This window comes from Styela clava, chromosome 3 (genome assembly GCF_964204865.1).
Source record: "Styela clava chromosome 3, kaStyClav1.hap1.2, whole genome shotgun sequence".
Taxonomy (NCBI): Eukaryota; Metazoa; Chordata; class Ascidiacea; order Stolidobranchia; family Styelidae; genus Styela; species Styela clava.
In genome coordinates, this window is record NC_135252.1 from 25,247,676 (window position 1) to 25,266,199 (window position 18,524).

An 18,524-nucleotide genomic window follows, 5' to 3' on the forward strand; every position below is an offset into this window, starting at 1 on the left:
GAATAAATATACAATAACAGTTACATTACCACGCTATAGTTGCTCTTATTTAAACTAAAGTAAAATGACTGGTAAAAATCATAAAATCAGTCAAGGAATTAAAGTAAAATTACAGTAACTAACTTGAATTACCTTGAAATAACATTAAATTTAATGCATTTTATTACAATACAATCAATATACATTGCTGGACATGGGTTGTCGGTCATTTGTCAGGTAGATTAGAATGAATGACAGGCAAGCTTGTACTTGGGCATCGATATCAAATGGAGCGACTAATACAATCAGTATAATTTGTAAGAAGGTTTGAAACCAAGACTTTGCCTGACAAATGTCACATTTCATGCTTTGAATGAGTCGATGAAAATTTGATGAGAATTAACTATGAAATGTCAGTAATTTGATGCGTTTTCCTAAAAGTACATAAATCCACGATTTTTGAAGAGAATTTGCCAAAAGATAGACGAACAAATCTTGTCATTTGACTGAATAATTCTGGAAACTTGACTGGAAATATTGCAGCGAAACAAAGTTATATTCAAAGCAATCACATGAAATAAATTGGGCGATTCGCTACAATGCACAAGAAATATATACAGTACTCAAATCAACAGTTATTACTTAGATCGGTAAGTATGTTGATAGGTATTTGTCTGTCTGTCTGTTAGATGCACGAAATATCTCACGAAAGCGAGGTAGAATCTGCCCCAAATTGCATGTGCATTCATCATAGCTCGGACCAGGAGCCTATTGATTTTGGATGAATTATGTCGTATAATTAGCGAGTTACTAATTAATTAGTGATGGGACACGCGGTGTCATTATAGAGTCAGAGTGAATGAATAGTGGGACGCGGTGTCATTATAGAGTCAGAGTGAATGAATGGGGGATCCCCTAACTTTCGATCGATAAGTCTTCGGTCTCCGACCGATATTCTTGTATATACATTGTTAAGATATGATCACCATGAATGGGAATGAAATATTTTTATGAATGAGCGGAAATTTGTGATTTTTATTTATTAATCTGCATCTAACTTGATTTAAACTTCTAATCAACTAAGTTTGTGGGAGATAAAAGAGTTGGATGAAAGATAATTTGGGAGTTTTATGAAGAATATATTTGGGATCTAAAGAGAAGTTTGAAGGTTTTTTTTTAATTTTTTTCGAATATGTTATGAACTTGGTAAGTGGTATTGATTTCCATGTTCGAAACAGAGTTTGTTGATATAATTATTTTTGCTGATCAATGTACCTCAGAAAATTCGAAGTGATTTGTTGAATAGAATTTTAGAAAAAAAAAACTTTTGTCATTAATTTTAGAAACTCCAAAAATATTTTATAAAACATAGAATGATGGCGTCCCCAACTACAAGGTTGATTCAAGACACAGTATCACTTTTTCATCTTGTTTCGCGTAATTTCTAAGTTTTTCTCTGTCATTTCTATACTTCCCTGTTTCACCTTATCACTAGGCCAATCCTCAACTTTTCTTTTCGCATCCAGAGATTGTGAATAAAACGATTCAGCCTTGGAATAATCACCGAGATTATAATGCGCTGAACCAATGTCGTGTAATAAATCCCCAAACACGCTAGATTTTGCAGCGTTCGAACCAAACGTTTGATTCATTGAATTCAAACCTTCATTATAAAACCCGATAGCTTCTTTATAATCACCAACTATTTGGTAACTATACCCAATATATTTCGAGCATGCAGCCCCCATAACAGCCTTTTTATTCTTATCAGCTCCTGATACTGATCTCAGTTCTCTCAACATATCAGTGATTATTTTCAAACCAACATCTCTCGCAATCACTTTCATTTTATCCCCCTTTCCAACCATCTTTTTGATGACGTTGCTGCATTTCCATGAGCAAAATTGAATCCCAACAACCGAAATATTCGGGTTCCAATCGAACTTATACAACTTAGCACAACAAGAAAGTAAAATCAATGCACGAATATAGAACGAATCAGAAACGTAATTATCAACTAATTTGATTATGTCATCAACACTAAGTCTTGTTGATGACGTCATCATTGTTTGTAACGCTTCAATGCACCTCAATGCTTTATCCGGTCTTTCAAGTTGACAGTAGCATTCTGACATCATGAATTGTTGTTCTTGAGAAGTTGGGATATCTTGCAAAGTGATCAGCGCGTCCACGAACTTGGATTGGTGAATCAATCGTCTTATATTCTCTGAAAAGACAAAGATTTGGTTAAACTTATGAAAATCAATACTACAGTTTGACTCGTCCTATTGTTGCCAATATGTTATCTTCTGCTTCGAGCCCTGGTGTGCTGGATTGTCACACATAAAATCTTACTAATATAATCAGCAATACTGTAACTATGGTTTGAAATATGCAACACCGCGTAAAGTATTGATAATGTCTAGGTAAATCTTAGAAGTGATCCCCTTAGTGTAACATTATTATTATCTCTGTATATATGAATGACTGCTTGTTTAAGGCCTTTTTCAGAGAGTATTACTCTGTCAGCAGAAGTATGTTATGTCCATGTTAAACCTGCTCACCGTATGTAACGAAATGCATCCCTCCGGCCAGATTCATTTTCTCAAGATTATCAGTGACGTCACGAGGGGAAGGACGAGTTGGTGTCTGAACGTTTGATCCTGCGAAAAGCAAAATATTTCAATCAATTTTTCCTCATAATATGACTTCCTTATAGGTGACGCTGCTTGATAACCATTGCTGGTTTGTCGCGCCTCCTTCCACACTGAAATGCATTTTTTAATCTTCCATTATTCTCTATGTACAATGTCTATTTTCAGTAGGGCTGGGCATTTTCGAATACCTTGTGATTTCAGAATCGAATCGAATAATTTTTTCGAATCGAATCTCGAATACTTGAAAATATAAAATTGTAAGCGACTTTATCATAGTAATTGGTCCTCTCAACAAATGAATTACTGAAGACATAGAATAAATCACTCAGATAGATTACTGAGCGTTCCCACAGAATAACAAACACGTTTTATCAATAACTCACTACAGAAAATAGTCATATGTTAGAATTTCGTTGAAAAAATATGACTTTAATGAAAAAAAAATTGGGGAATTCACCTCGACCATTAGCGGAAAGATAAAAACAAGATGGCGGCGATTCGAAATTCCAGTCTGAACCGATTCGAATAATTTACCATTCGATTCGAAATGCCCAGCCCTAATTTTCAGCATGTGTACAAATAAACCACTGACTGGTCGTCAGTTATCTCAGCTTCTTAAGAGTTTAAACTTAAGTTAGTCACTCACACTTATTAAGCTGGAAAACGGATATCCTATGTTTGTTGCACTTAATATTGACATATCAGATGAGGAATGAGATTATTAATTCAACAGAATCCCACTACCGCTGAGAATATGAGAAACAATATCTAAGTTAAGTAAATACCTTGTGTTGGGACGACGATCTGACCAATTTCTGCGGCCTGGATTTTAGTCTTCTGCCTGGAAATAGAACAAACCAATGTGATGGGCGGCTCATCTACATGTGATAGCAAAGTAGGTGAATCAAACCCAACACCAGGGCTATGGAGCCGGAGTATTTATTTCCTGTTATTGAAGCCGAATTGAATAGATTGGAGTAATGCGTGAATATATCGAAACAGCTCACTATTTTATTTATATTTTTTATCAGTATTTTATCCAACTTGGCATCTCTGATCAAGTACTAATGCTATACAATAGGTGCTTCCGAAGTATGTGTAGCAATATGACGCAACCTGAACATAGTATGTGTACCAGGTTGAGTTCAGATTGTGCGTCATTTTGGTACACATACTTCCGGAGCGCCATCAAATATATCTATTGCCTTACCCGACATTGTCTCCAGCAAATCTCGTCCCTTCCTGATAGTTCACGGTGATAGCTGGGAGTTGAACATTAATAACTGGTGGTTGAGATCCTCCTTCAGCCATTTTACGAATTAGCACAATTCCAATCTTATATAATATAAATAAGATCTAACCTTAAGATTCTGAAGGAAAGAAGTAGGAATTTTTTAGAGGTTGGCAACGACTTAGCGCAAGGTAAAGTACTCTTATACGGGTCATAGTGAATGTAGAAAGTATCATACATGAACGTAGGATCTTATGTACAAATCCCGCCACTAATGCATCTATTTCATATTTGAGGAAAACATCTCCTCCAAAAATTTGTAATTATTCAGTTCGGGTTAGAAATGATTTAAAAATTATGAATTTCCAACACAATCTACGTTACTAACCCTAACCAGATAATTACTAATTTTCTTATTTTGAGTTTGAGCGCTGGCTTGTGCTTTGCACAAGCGATCCATAACGACCACGGAAACGGAAAAATGGTGCGTCCTTTTAGGCACAGGCAAAAGTATACTGCATTACTTCTCGTCGCGCTTGAAGGCGCACCATACAAATAAACGTCTCAACGACTTCCAATTCTCCGGGAAAGGAATGAAAATATCTACCTTAATTTATATACTTTCCATTACAAAGTTAGATCATTACTCTAAAATTCCAAAGTTTTCAATTAGGTATTAGGACCTCGGGTCTCGTTGCTCGATGACAAGCTTTAGTTCCCCGCATTAAATCAGTTTAATTATTATTTTATCGTGATTTGTGATCTAATGACTATATTCGCGCATCCGACTTGAGCTTGCGAGTGATCGCTGAAATTATTTTTACGGAGACCAGATTGAAATTGATTAACGTATTTTCGCGCGTCAGATTGAAATCATAGATTAGGCAATTCGAGGACGCATCGAAGCAGATTCAAGTTTTAAAAATTTTCTTTCGGAGTGGCCGAATTAAATTGGCGTCAACTTTAATTTTATGTTTATATCAATTACAACTAAATCTCAACCCTTTTCTTTTACTAAAACAAATCTTTAAAATTTTCTACCATTGCTTTTATTTTTAAAGAATCTTCTTGTATCTGACATTCACATGCTAACGAGCTGTGTAAAACTAAGACTGTACAGTACTTGTTGGTGTAATGAAGGCCCATTCTGCATATCTTACAAAAACGAGAAACAGCCTTTGGTTTCTAAGCTTCTATTTTCATTCAACGTTCTTATTCTTCTATCACCGCCCCATTGATTTTCACAACCGTCATTTCCTTGTATTGTTGCGCCTTATCGCTTACGATTCAATTGCATTCATAAGCTGCAGCAAAATTTTCCGCAACATTCAAAGTTGCGCAATGGTACGAGCCGTGTTTGACACACCCTCGTTACGCCAGTTATGTGACGTCACTTAGGACTCTGGGACACTTGGGAGTTGGGACAATAATACGCCCGTATTCCACAACAACGCTTGCGTAGAATCATTTTTTTTTGCTAGATGGCTAACTGTAACAGAGTAAGCATAGCCATGATGGAGATTGTATTATTTGCTAATTTAAGCGATTACACGAATGACTTTCTGATGAAAACTTGGAAGTTTGGAATTCCATTATTAAATTTCCGTATATGAATGTCTCAGTGGGTATCAAACTTGAATCCTTCTGAGCAAGTTACAATTGATCTCATATTGTTAGAAATTAGAATAAACGAAACAATGAAAAGTTATTTTGGAATGTTGATTACGCATTTTGCTATCGGAAAAAAATCTAGAACGAAATCCAACAATCAAAGCCATCATTTTCATCAACAACCTCCCCCCTCCCCCCCCCAAAAAAAAACATAGAGTTTGTACGATATGGGGTTGTGGTTTCGCGAAAACACTCGCGAATGGTGTTTTCATATATATGGTTTTAATCGCCATTCAAATATCTCCTTCATACAGGGCTATTGTGCTGCCTTAAATACAGCAGGTTAGGAATATGAACGGTCCCAATCGGTATTTGAATGACTCGGAAAGGGATATTGTGCTCCATATAGACAGAAGGTTTGAAATAGAGTTAGATATATGGCCCCACCCAATTTCCACTTGAATATCGCTCCGTCGTATAGGGCTATTGGGCTGCCATGCGAGCAGCACCCGCTTTTATCTTTCGACCACTGAACCAATTGCTTTCAATAGTCCAGGATGAAAATGTGCCGCAGAAGGCTATAATTATTTTTTCTAAACTACTGTGGGCCCAATCTGAAAATCTGACATAGGTTAGAGGTCGCCTAAGAGAGTAATGTTTCGGTACACCCGAAGTATGTAAACTAATATGGCATATTTATACTCAAATTTTTCTTATTTTAGTTCTGTTAGGAATTTCGGGACTAGCCAAGTGACTCCCGTAGTATATGTACATGGAATTATGGTCTGACCTGGTACACACTCTACGTTCCGGCGTCTGCCATCGTGGTTCACATACTTCGGGAGTACCGACGTTTCACCGTTAGTGACGTCTTCCATTGATCAAAGATTGTTGAAAGTTTCATTGAACCAGAAAAGTGAACTTTTATTCTAACGAGACATATCGTTCATACTTTCTCCCAGCTTCTATTTTTATCAAACATTATCATTATTATGTTCCCGTTCTATTGATTTGTAGTTTCACAACCGTCATTTCCTTGTTGAGCAGTATTGCTTACAATTCAATTGCATCTATAATTTGCAGCAAAAATTCCCTCCTCTATCCAATGGTACTAGCCATGTTTGACACACCCTCGCTACGCCAGTTATGTGACGTCATTTTGGACACTATACAGATCTTATCCGCAAGAAATGAACTAAAATCCCGAAATTCCTTTCGTCGCGTCACCATTGTCCATTGCTACTTCGTTTACTGCTTCATGAATTGAAGGTAAAATTGATAACAAAAGAATTGTATAATGGATTCACTTTTTGTGCGTCAACTTGCACAACAGGCTTATCGTGATATCTTTTGAGGCTTCCAGTTTTAAGCCAACAATTCATTGAGAAGGGTTGTTGCCCAAAAATAAGCCTATAGTAAAGTTGAAAAATTTTGCTGTAAACTTGACAATTAAAGAATTAGGCCGACGGTTAACGACATTAAACGTTTGACGGAAACGCCATGCTTTCCAGACTGGCACGATTACTGTCCGCATGTTTACGTATAGGGCCTGTTTGTTGCTAATTAGGAGACAAAATTACGACCTAGAGGCGACGAACTACGACCAAGATCGCCATGGCGGCCAATTTAGTCGCAATTTCTATTTCTCTTCCATGGAACACAGTTTGAGAAACGCTGCACTGCCGCTCACTAAAATAAGGCCAGGGCGCTCAACCTCGGATATGTTTAAATCGAGGCTAAATTTTGCATGCAAGAAATTCACGCTAGTTCCTAATACACGGATTAGAGGTCAGCTGAACATTACTTTTCACTGTAAGTGAGGTCAAGGATCAAAGATTGCAGGAAGATTCATTGAACCCGGAAATATTGATTTGCAATTATTTAATCCGTGATACGCTTTTCTATTGTGCGGTATTGAATGCGGTGTTATACAATTTAATTGAATCCTGTATAGTGTGATCTTAAATTCAAAGTTGCCGGCAGCAATAGGATTACAACACCCTAGCCACGCCACTTTTACGACGTTATACATCATTTGAGACTTGTTGTGATGGACTTAGCTGACTGAGAATAATAAAGAATGGCGTCGATAAAATCGTATTACCGCTCAATTCAATCACTTTGCGATTGATAATTTGGTTTATGTTTCAAATTTATATCTCATTGTGTCCAATCTAAAGGTACAGATACTGAACTGGCGCACTGGGCTATATCATCCCGAGCTCAAAACTCAAAACATATGCTTACTTTGCAGGCCAAATTCGTCTGCAATAACAGTGAAATCCACTGTTATGAACTGGCACGATCAATTATGCGATCCAACCACCGACTTTTACATCACGGACCATTTCTTTAGAACAATCTCATTCTGAGAATTACGATAAAAGGCCTTTACCAAAACATAGGTTAAATGGGTACTCCCGTAGTATGTGTACCAGGTTAGGGTTAGATCAACGGTCCTCAACCTGTGGTACGCGTACTACTGGTGGTATACGTGAGCTTTTCAAGTGGTACGTGAGCCGATTTGAATTATTGCAACAATTAACCTTTCATATGGCTAAAATACGACGACAACGCTTTATCTTCCTTACTGTATGTATTCGCTGAACAGCGTTTATGGATGTTCCTCCAAGGATCAGTTTCCTTGTTTATTTCCGTAACCATAACCAATCAGCAGTAAGTCAATAACGACGTAACACGTAACAAATACAATTTCTCCACCCAGCTCCTCAAACAGATATCCAAGCATGGTTGCAAACATTTCCTAGTTTTTGTAGTTTTGAGTGATATTTGCCAGTTTGCAGTAGTTTTTCATGAAAATAATTGTGAATTAATTAACTTAATTGTCCGTATGTCTTCCGCGTAGCTTTACTTTAGTTGCAGTAATCAAAATTGAATCTCGTAAATGCTGCGATGGACAAAACTAGACTTAGTTGTATCAGTACATGCAATCGACACATGGTTGGTTAATTTCAATAAAATGGATGGTTTCAAACACGTAAACCATTTTATAAGCGCCAACACATCAGAACACTCTCAGAATAAACATAAATTTTACAATAGTAAAGTATGTACCTTTCCCCGACCATTATCCCCCGAAAAAATCTTCTCATGCTTTACCATTGCAAAATTGCCGGGACTTATTTTATGAGTGGTTTCGCGAGTTGGCCCTTTAAAATGGGGACGAAGAGAGATCAAAAACGCGAAAACGAGGTAATGTTCACAACCACGCCTGAAAATCTGTCGGATGGCGGATGCGAAAAGGGGGCATTGTTACCTCACTTTTTGCATCTTGCTGATTGGCCAATGTCACGAAAAAAACACGGAAGTCGATGCTCGGGGGAAAGGTCTATAAGGATAATGTTTCCGGGGCTAATAGTCGGGGAAACGTCCTCAGCGCTGGTGCGCTACCAGTCCTTGTCTTCAGAGATTGCACTCGCCCGCTTTCCTATTATTAAATGTACCTATACGGGCATGTTACGCCACAAATGATGTAGTGCCACATTATAAAGTACTTCCACGGCACGTTTCTTGTGTCTTTTCCCCTCGCAAAAAAGGAGCATTGTCGGTGATACGCGCCATTGTAAAAACAGTAAAGTGGTACGCGGTCAGTAAAAGGTTGAACACCACTGGGTTAGATCATAATTTTATTCATACTTTCCCTATTTGAGGTTCTATTACGAGTTCGAGACTGTCTGTGTTAGCCAAGTGAATATACCCCCAACCATAGGTTTCAATACCTTTACATAACTTGATGTAAAGTAAGCGAACAGTTACCTCCATATTGGTATTTAGTACACATACTTGTGGAGCACCGATGAATAGATGCGCTCAACATCTCAAACATTTTATGTGACGTTTTGAAAACCTTCTATAAGTAAGGATCTTCAATTTTTACAACAACTGGGTTCTTCTAGGTTGGTTTGAAAAGCATTTACCTAACTCAGAGTGATCCAAGGTTGTCGGCGCCGCGGGCCACAAAATTATTTTTGCATTGTTCGCGGGCCACAATAGTGCCAAGAATAGGTAAACTGTGCAATACAAAACAAACACTTCTATTGTGCAAACACATAGCTATCAGACATAGCCATCGCAGGCTAATAGAATCCGCATTCGATTTTAAGTTTTTTATGATGACTATATTGTTAGCATATATTCCCGACCAAAAAGATAGAAAGCCAGATAATAATTTGAACTGCCAAGCACATCATTCAACTTCGCTAGTTGCCTAAGCTAACCATAACACTAGTCAATTCAGTGACATTATTGATGTAACAATATGTCAAAAGATTTTTCTGAATAATTTTATAACGAAACAACACGAAATGCGTTTTTTTTATTACTCTCCGAGTGTGACGCGGGCCACAAATAATGAAGCGGCGGGCCACATGTGGCGCGCGGGCCTGGATTTGGACCACCCTGACCTATCTAATACTCCTGTTTCTCTATTCTTTTATGTCTGTGGATACGTATGACTGGCTGTAACAATAATCACATTTCAGAAAACCATGCCGTGTTCTCAAAGAGTGATGAGAATCAATTTTTAGAACGGGTTCCCTCATTTCTGAAAACGTATATGTAAGCCACATTAACATAACCACTTTACATTAATCTTATAAAGAACTTTCGAAACGCCTAGCATAACGCAATTTGTAAGCTGCGATGTACGTAATCCATTTTCTGAGGTCGCTTAACGTTTAAAACAAAAACGATACACACTCATTAACAAGAACGGGTTCGCGTAAACACCCTGAGTCTTATCACTGGTTATATATCACCGTTTTTTACAGACGAATTCTCGAGTCTGCCGGCAACTTATTTTCCGATATTCCCGCAACACAGACTCATATATGAAATACAAACTGTATTGTGAAAACAATAATCATATATTTTAACAAGAAAAATGAGATAAAAAAAATACGTTGCTATGGAACCACTTGGGAATGACGTAACTACAAACTACGTCATCGGGCATAACTCAATTATGATGCAAGTACAATCTTATATTACACATACTAGATAACACATGCCAAATTATCAAATATAAAATGACGTAACCAACTGTGCTGTCATCAATACGTCAGAGGTTGAAAAATATGAAATGACGTAACCAACTGTGACGCCATCAATACGTCGTGTTTGAAAAATATGAAATGACGTAGCCAACTGTACTGTCATCAATCAGTCAGAGATTGAAAAATATGAAATCAAAAGTCAAAAGGCACACTTGATTCGCAAAGATTTGTGAATGCGCACAGTACACTAATTTGTCTAATGTTTTGATTCCATAGGCAGGAGGTTGTGGTTCGGTGCTGCTCAGGATGGGGTATTTTTGGTTTTAAATGCATATTACGTGTTTCACATGAATCCATCGTGCTCAGATTCGACTGTTTTCAAGTTCTGAAGGCTCCAACAGCCTAATTTTATCGGTACATAAGAGAATTTTCAGTGTGGCATGCATGGGTCAGGTCAGTTGGAGTCACTAACATCAAGATATCTATAAGCAAGGATAAGATAACCTGGAAATAACATTCCATAATTTAGAGTAAAAATGTATCTTCCTCCACAGCCCTTTCAAATGGAAGATATGATGCCTCGGGGGTAATTTCTATCAAATATTTTACAGTATTATGGTTCTAGTGAAAAGGGGTGTAGGCGGCTTCTTTTAAAGTCTGGTAGGTCTAGTCGAAAGACACATTAAATGTTTATGCTAACAACTGCAAAGTAATATTGCAACGCATACAAGTTAACAGAATTTGTTGGAATGGTCCTGGCTTTTGCCTTTCTTCAAAATGGGGGGGGGGGGGGGGGGGGGGGGGGGCAGCCAGTTATTTGTTTTCAGAAGCATGGACTTGGATGGTGGGGAATGGTCAACCACCCTCGGTGGGAGTAGAGCTGCAATCCTCTCGCACATAACTGTCCCCGCATGGAATTGGAACCTGTGACACTACCAGGGTGATCAGAGACGCGGTGGCGAGCGTATTCCTAGATGGCAAATTCAATTGAATTCTGGTTATTTTTTTCATGAGCACTGGCGTTAAACTTTAGTTATCTATTCAACTTTTCACACTTACTAATAGATTACCTGCTAACTAGGGAAACAATACCTTATGGCAATTGATGGTTAATTTCTTACAAGTCAAGTCTGCGAGTAGGCCTAGGTCTACCAATAACAGTAGTTTGTCATCTGCTTTCCATTGAAATGAGGAAGCCTATGAATATTTAAAGAAATTGATAACGTCACATTATCACTCACCATCAACGAAGTGCTGTCCGCAAACAGTGAAACACAAGCGATATGACTTTTGGACTTGACACCAAACAGTCCTGCCAATGGATGATATCCACATTGCGCGACGTTCCGGATCTTTTGAAAACAGTGGAATATACCGAAGATCCATTTCGTTGTCTATAGTATATTATACGTACAGCCAACGGAACAATACAAAAAACTCATTTTCAACAGCCAAACAAAACGGAAACGTATAATCCGACTTGCAACTGACAGGAGCCAAATGGACGTTTTTGTTTTTTGCCGTCCAACAAAGTCACGTGACCCCTGCAAATCCTCTATATATTTACGGTTCGATCAATTTAATTTGTATACTTTGTTTTCCGGTGCACACTGCTATTAACAACACAGTCCAGCTGTTATCGATCAACTAATGGAGATTCGTGACAACACATTTTTGGCAATAATGAATTACATATGATGCTTGTAACACACAACTTGCACTTACACAACTTGTAATAAAATATTAAAAATAAATAAAAACTGATTTGAATAACTGCGTGAGGTATTGTTGTTTCGGGCAGTGGGTTGAAGTTTGCATGGATTCAAACATAATTTTAAGGCTGAAACGATCCTTCGACTTAGAGGTCTTCTTTTAGTTCCATGAAGACATCAGAAAAGGTTACTTGCGAAAATTTTATCCATAGTTTTCTCCTTGTTTCCTGCTTCGAGACATTCCATCATTGTGAAATCTGCTGTAACCACCAACTACACATTCCATACGTTACGGTAGTGTTACCTTTACGGTATACCGGTATAGCCAGATAGTCTATATATACCGAAAATATAACAAAAAGATTAGTTATAGAATTAGATAAGTATAGTAAACACACATCAATTATAAAATCTAAATCATTTGAGACAAAAAATGGCCTGGTATGCGCTATTTCACTAAAAAATATATTGCAGCAAAATGTCCGGCACAGAACTCGAGTACGTCTTGACCTCGATTAGTTGAGTTTACTGTAATTTCTCATATTGCAATAATATTATTTAAAGATATTGGTATTGTTTTAAATAACAAACCTTCCTCCAAATGCACCGCCCAATAGAACTAGCACACGGTTCAAAATAAGTACACAGAATACTATAATTGCCTCACTCATTGCTATAATTGAGTTCTCACCACTACGTCATCAAAGGGACATACTAATTTGCGTTCGATTTCGGCAGGATCGACTTTTAAAAATTCGAGTCTCGCAAACGAAGTCCATTTTATGCAAACGGTAAACGCCAAAAATCTTAATAGATTATATAGAATCAAATTTTCTACAAAAATGTTTGCGTGGTAACCCACCTTTAAAGATGAAAAGCTGGAAACTTATATGGACTTCAAGGACATTTACAATAATACCTGGCAGTATTTTTACTTGAATCCCTATGTAAATGCTTTTAATAATGTAGACTTACAGTGTATAAGGTATAGTTTGAGCCTACCATGCATGGCCTAGCTCATATCTATGAATTACACTTGGATTTATTCATAGGCCAAGCGTGATCAACTGTGAATATTGGAGGCATGAAATGAAACTGCGCTGTAACCAAGCATGTATGACGTAACAGGGTGAATTATGATTGCAGATATATCGTTCACCCCTATAAAAGTTTTTAAATTTCGAGCCAAAATCGAGCTTTTAACTTAGAAGATAAAACGGATTCGAACGCGTGCAGTCTTCTTTGACAATAGGACAGGTAAATTTTTGTATAGGGCCCCTCTCCGTTATAATCTGAATCATTGGTTACCAATCTTATACTGACCACTAAGCCAATCTTACTCAATATATTATGCGTGGTCACTTCCTATATCTTCACCCCAAACAAGGCACTGGACAAGTATCTGTACATGGGGATCACTGGCTCTAATTCTTCACACATTTCACCTAATCTCTAATAATCTGGGAGATATAGGAGATAGTGAGGTTCTTCAATCAAGATTGTTTCTGACATATTCCGTCAAACTAAGAAAACACTAGATCAATAGGTTCGATTATATTACATCTATCACTGCAAAGCATTAAAACACTCAATGAATTAAAGTAAAATACCAGTAACTGACCTGAATAATTATACAATAACAGTAAGTGAATTGCATTGCTATACAATAGTAGTTGCTCCGATTTGAACTAAAGTAAAATGACTGGTAAAAATCATAAAATCAGTCAAGGAATTGAAGTAAATTAACAGAACTACTTGGATTACCTTGAAATAACATTAAATTTAATGAAATTTATTACAATTCAATCAATATCAATGAACATTGTCGGACATAGGTTGTCCGTCATTTGTCAGGTAGATTAGGATCAAGGACAGGCAGGCTTGTACTCGAATCGATATCGAACGGAGCGATTAATACAATCAGTATCATTTGTAAGAAGGTTTGAAACCAAGACTTTGCCTGTCAAATGTCACATTTCATGCTTTGAATGGGTCAAGTGAAATTTAATGAAAATCAACTATAAAATGGCTGTAATTTGATGCGTTTTTCTAAAAGTACATAATTCAAAAAATTTTCAAGAGAATTTGCTAAAAGGGAGACAAACAAAACTTGTCATTTGACTGAATATTTCTGAGAACTTGACTGGAAGTTTTGCAAAGTTGGGGTCAATGAGCTATCATCCGGGCTTAATATGAATTCGATATTCCTATAAATATGTAAAAATCTATGTTATATTAAAAGCAAAAATACATATTCGAAATACAATATTCCTGGAAAACTAGAATAAATAGAAATTGTCATTCATTGATATAGGTAAACAGAGAAACGCAATTATATTGAAAATAATCACGTAATATAGAATTAATTGGGCGATTCGCTACATTACAAAAAATATATACAGTGTTTAAAATCAACAGTTATTCATACATCCTACACATTGTTAAGATACAATCACCATGACTAGAAATGAAATATTTTTATGAATGAGCGGAGACTTGTGGTTTTTATTTATTAATCTGTATCTGCTGCATCTAACTTGATCTGAACTTCTAATCAACTAAGTTTGTTGGAAATTAAATTAGCGATTTGAATGAAAAGTTTTTTGGGGAGTTTTATCAGAAATATGTTTGGGGATCTGAAGATGAATTGGGATTTAAATTCACCTGTATAATTTGAATTTTGGGATTTAAAATTTTATTTATATGTTCAAGAATTTGGTAATTGGTATTTCCATGTTCGAAACAGAGTTTGTTGATAAAATTAGATTAAATTAATATGTTTTAGAATATTCGAATTTATTTGTTGAATAGAATTTTAGGATATCGAACTGTTTTAGGCGTCCACAACTACAAGGTTGATTCGAGAAACGAAATCACTTTTTCTTTCTGTTTCGAAGGATTTTCAAGTTTTTCTTTGTACTTTCTATTATTTCCCGTTTCATCTTATCACTAGGCCAATCCTCAACTTTCTTATACGCATCCAGAGATTGTAAATAAAACGATTCAGCTTTGGAATAATCACCGAGACCACTCTGCGCAGAACCCATGTTGTATAATAGAGTCCCAAACACCACATATTTTGCAGCGTTCAAACCAAACGTTTGATTCATCAGATCTAAACCTTCATTATGAAACCCGATAGCTTCCTCATATTTCCCAACTTCATCGTAACTAGCACCAACATTTGTCAAGCATCTCGCTTCCATATCCACCCCCGTATTTTTGTCAGCTCCTGATACTGATCTCAATTCTTTCAACATGTCAGTGATTATTTTTAAACCAACATCTGTTGCAATCGCTTTCATTCTATCGCCTTCATTGACCAATGCTTTGATCACTTTCCAACATTTCAATGAGCAATGCCTAATCTCGAAAACCAAATTATTCGGGTTCGAATCAAACTTATACAACTTAGCACAACAAGTGAGTAAAATCAATGCACGAATATGAGACGAATCAGAAATGTAATTATCAACCGTTTTAATGACGTCATCGACACTAGGTCTTGCTAATGACGTCATTTCCGATTGTAACTTTTCAATGCACCTCAATGCTTCATTCGGTCTCCCAAGTTGACAGTAGCATTCTGACATCATGAATTGTTGTTCTTGAGAAGGTGGTATATCTTGCAAAGTAATCAGCGCGTCCACGAATTTGGATTTGTTAATCAATCGTCGTATATTCTCTGGAAGATAAAAAATCATTTGAACTAAACCTTGACTAATTGAATCTAACTCCATAGTGTTCTTCTTTTTTTATAAATTTTTCGAACTGAATTTTTTTATATTCACATAAAAAACACTTAAGAGACGATGAATATGTTGGATTATGGGATAGTTATTAATAATATGCAAATCTATTTCGTACACTATGCTCTTAAATCATTATCTCGCACAAAGTTTTTTTCTAGCAAAACTAGTAATATGTACCGTTATTAATTGGTGGTCGATTGTCGGAAATCTTATTTTTATCTTCGCAAATCTGAGTAGCTGCTTGCATGAGGCCTTGTTCAGAGAGTATTGCCCTACTAGCAGAAGTGTGTTGTGTCTATAGTTAATCCTGCTTACCAAAAATAATGAAGTGCGTTCCTTCGGTCAGATTCATTCTTTCAAGGTTATCAGTGACGTCATGAGGGGAACGATGAGCCGGTGTCTGAACGTTCGATCCTGCGAAAAAGAGAAATATTTAGGGGAATGACTCCGAGAAGTGAAAAGTTGGATTCGTTATTTCAAGAAATCAGCGCGGTTGAAAAATTGTACAGTTTTAGGTTTGCCACGTCATATTGAATTGTGCTTTGCTCAAAAGCGATTTGTGCTATAATCAATGTAGAGGTAGCGTAAATTTATCAAATTGCAAATTATGTCTGGCTATTAATGTCAACTCAATCCGGAAAAGTTTCATATGTTCGCGGACCGTCGTAGATATGTTTAATACAAATCGTATATAAGTTACGTGCGCAAAAGGATTTTCCTTTTTGACTTTGTTCCTTAGGAATAAGTTGAAGATTCATTCAAGAAGCTATTATTGAGCATATGAGAAAGAATATTTAGGTTGAAAATACCTTCTGTTGGGACGACAATCTGACCAATTTCTGCGGCCTGGATTTCAGTCTTCTGCCTGAAAATAAAACAGACCAGTGTGATGGTCGGCTCATCTACATATGATAGTAAAAGTAATTGGTTGCGAATATCAAACAAAAACCAGGGCTGTGGAGCCTGAGTCTTCATTTTCTGTTGTTGGAGCCGAATCCCATAGATTGGAGTAATGCGTAGACTACTCAACTATATCTGGGATAGTAATGAAGTGGTTTGAGCCTAGGGTTGCCAACTATGAAAAGTTTCAATAAAGGACATAGATTACCGTCATCATTCATTTTGTAACTTGCAGGAAAGTACAATATAAACAATGAAATAAGTATTACATACAAGCTAAAAATATATATTGAAACAATCTTCGTGTGTTTTTCATGTAATGTGTTGGCCCAAACAATGTTATTAAAATTGTTATTTATATGGCTACTTGAGCCGAACCAAGGCGAAATTAAAAAGAATAATTAGAAGCTTGCAAATGCATAAACAGAGGCGATTTTTTAAGAACGGAACAATATCAAACAAAGTACTATAACCATCGGGCAAAACGACGTTGGAAAGCATGAAGGACAATCAGCATCTTTTCTATGCTAAAAAGGACAAGGACCGAAAAGCTTAATTAAAGGATTGTTCTTTGAAATAAAGGACGGTTGGCAACCCTATTTGAGCCACAAAGTCTGAATCCGGGTGGAACTTAATCTCTGATTTTTTGATTGAAAAACGGCAATATGAATAACTATAAATAAAACCGAAAACACTAAGTTTTGTCGTATGAGGCCGGCGACAGATTAAAAACGCTTCTTTAGGCATTGTTAATCGCAAAATTTCGCGTATTTCATATAACCGTCCCGCAACAGAAATGTCACCTACTATAAAATATGTTTATTGCCTTACCCGACATTGTCTCCAGCAAATCTTATTCCTTCCTGATAATTCACGGTGATAGCTGGAAGTTGAACATTAATAACTGGTGGTTGAGATCCTCCTTCAGCCATTTTATGAATTGTGATTTTTAGTGCAATTTCAATCTTATATAATATAAATAGGATCGAACCTTGAGATTCTGAAAAGAATAGGTATTTTGAAGAGATTTGCTCAGTTGTGGTAACGCTGATTCGAACTTGATATGAAAACTCCGACTTAGCGACGGCAAGATAAAGTGTTATACGAGTCACAGTGAATGCAAAAATATGATGGATGAAGGATCTTTTGTACAAAGCCCCCGTCACTAATGCAGGAATTTAAGAAAAACGTCCCCGCCACGTTTTTGAAAAGAGAATCCTAGCCCTAACTGGATGATAAATAATTTCCCTATTTTGGGTTCGAGAGTTGACGGGGCTTTGGAAAAAAGGTATTTAACGTTGATCGCCAATGAAAACAGAACAGTACAGTATACTGCGTTACTTCTCGTCGCATCTAGAGGCCTTTTCGCGCCATATAAATATACACTCAACGGATCTCCTCTCTTCAGGAAAACATTTCAAGTTAAATACAGTTAAAATCTCAACCATATTTTTTTCTTGTACTTAAACAATTTCTCAAAATATTTTAACATTGCTTTTATTTTCAAGAGAACCTCCTGGTATCTGACATTCACATGCTAACGAGGTCAGGCGACGAGTAAAAACTAATAAGGCTATAGTACTTGACAGGAAAATAAATGCTTAAGCCGCGAAATAAGCACATGCTTAGGGCATCAGGGAAAAGGTTCACCCACCACAGAAATTTCC

General features: G+C 36.7%; 2 protein-coding genes across 2 annotated transcripts; both read right to left on the reverse strand.

Moving 5' to 3' along the window:
- Positions 1 to 211: 211 nt before the first annotated feature.
- LOC120342995 (uncharacterized) lies at positions 212 to 3,997 on the reverse strand. The gene is made up of 4 exons (XM_039412056.2): positions 3,847 to 3,997; positions 3,422 to 3,477; positions 2,544 to 2,642; positions 212 to 2,206 (listed from the first exon to the last, which is right to left on the reverse strand). Exons 1-4 carry the CDS (start codon positions 3,945 to 3,947, stop codon positions 1,395 to 1,397), a joined length of 1,068 nt encoding a protein of 355 aa, XP_039267990.2. The 5' UTR covers positions 3,948 to 3,997; the 3' UTR covers positions 212 to 1,394.
- Positions 3,998 to 13,744: 9,747 nt separating this feature from the next.
- LOC120342997 (uncharacterized) lies at positions 13,745 to 17,814 on the reverse strand. Its single transcript, XM_039412058.2, has 4 exons — positions 17,689 to 17,814; positions 16,767 to 16,822; positions 16,273 to 16,371; positions 13,745 to 15,890 (listed from the first exon to the last, which is right to left on the reverse strand). Exons 1-4 carry the CDS (start codon positions 17,787 to 17,789, stop codon positions 15,079 to 15,081), a joined length of 1,068 nt encoding a protein of 355 aa, XP_039267992.2. The 5' UTR covers positions 17,790 to 17,814; the 3' UTR covers positions 13,745 to 15,078.
- Positions 17,815 to 18,524: the final 710 nt, after the last annotated feature.

What these genes read in the sequence shown, in the direction of transcription:
- LOC120342995 (XM_039412056.2), bottom strand. Translation starts at nt 3,947, where the DNA reads ATGGCTGAAGGAGGATCTCAACCACCAGTTATTAATGTTCAACTCCCA. An exon ending in TTTGCTGGAGACAATGTCGG is followed by an intron (nt 3,478 to 3,846) that starts GTAAGGCAATAG and finishes TTCTATTTCCAG; the next exon opens with GCAGAAGACTAAAATCCAGG. An exon ending in GATGCATTTCGTTACATACG is followed by an intron (nt 2,207 to 2,543) that starts GTGAGCAGGTTT and finishes TTGTCTTTTCAG; the next exon opens with AGAATATAAGACGATTGATT.
- LOC120342997 (XM_039412058.2), bottom strand. Translation starts at nt 17,789, where the DNA reads ATGGCTGAAGGAGGATCTCAACCACCAGTTATTAATGTTCAACTTCCA. An exon ending in TTTGCTGGAGACAATGTCGG is followed by an intron (nt 16,823 to 17,688) that starts GTAAGGCAATAA and finishes TTTTATTTTCAG; the next exon opens with GCAGAAGACTGAAATCCAGG. An exon ending in AACGCACTTCATTATTTTTG is followed by an intron (nt 15,891 to 16,272) that starts GTAAGCAGGATT and finishes TTTATCTTCCAG; the next exon opens with AGAATATACGACGATTGATT.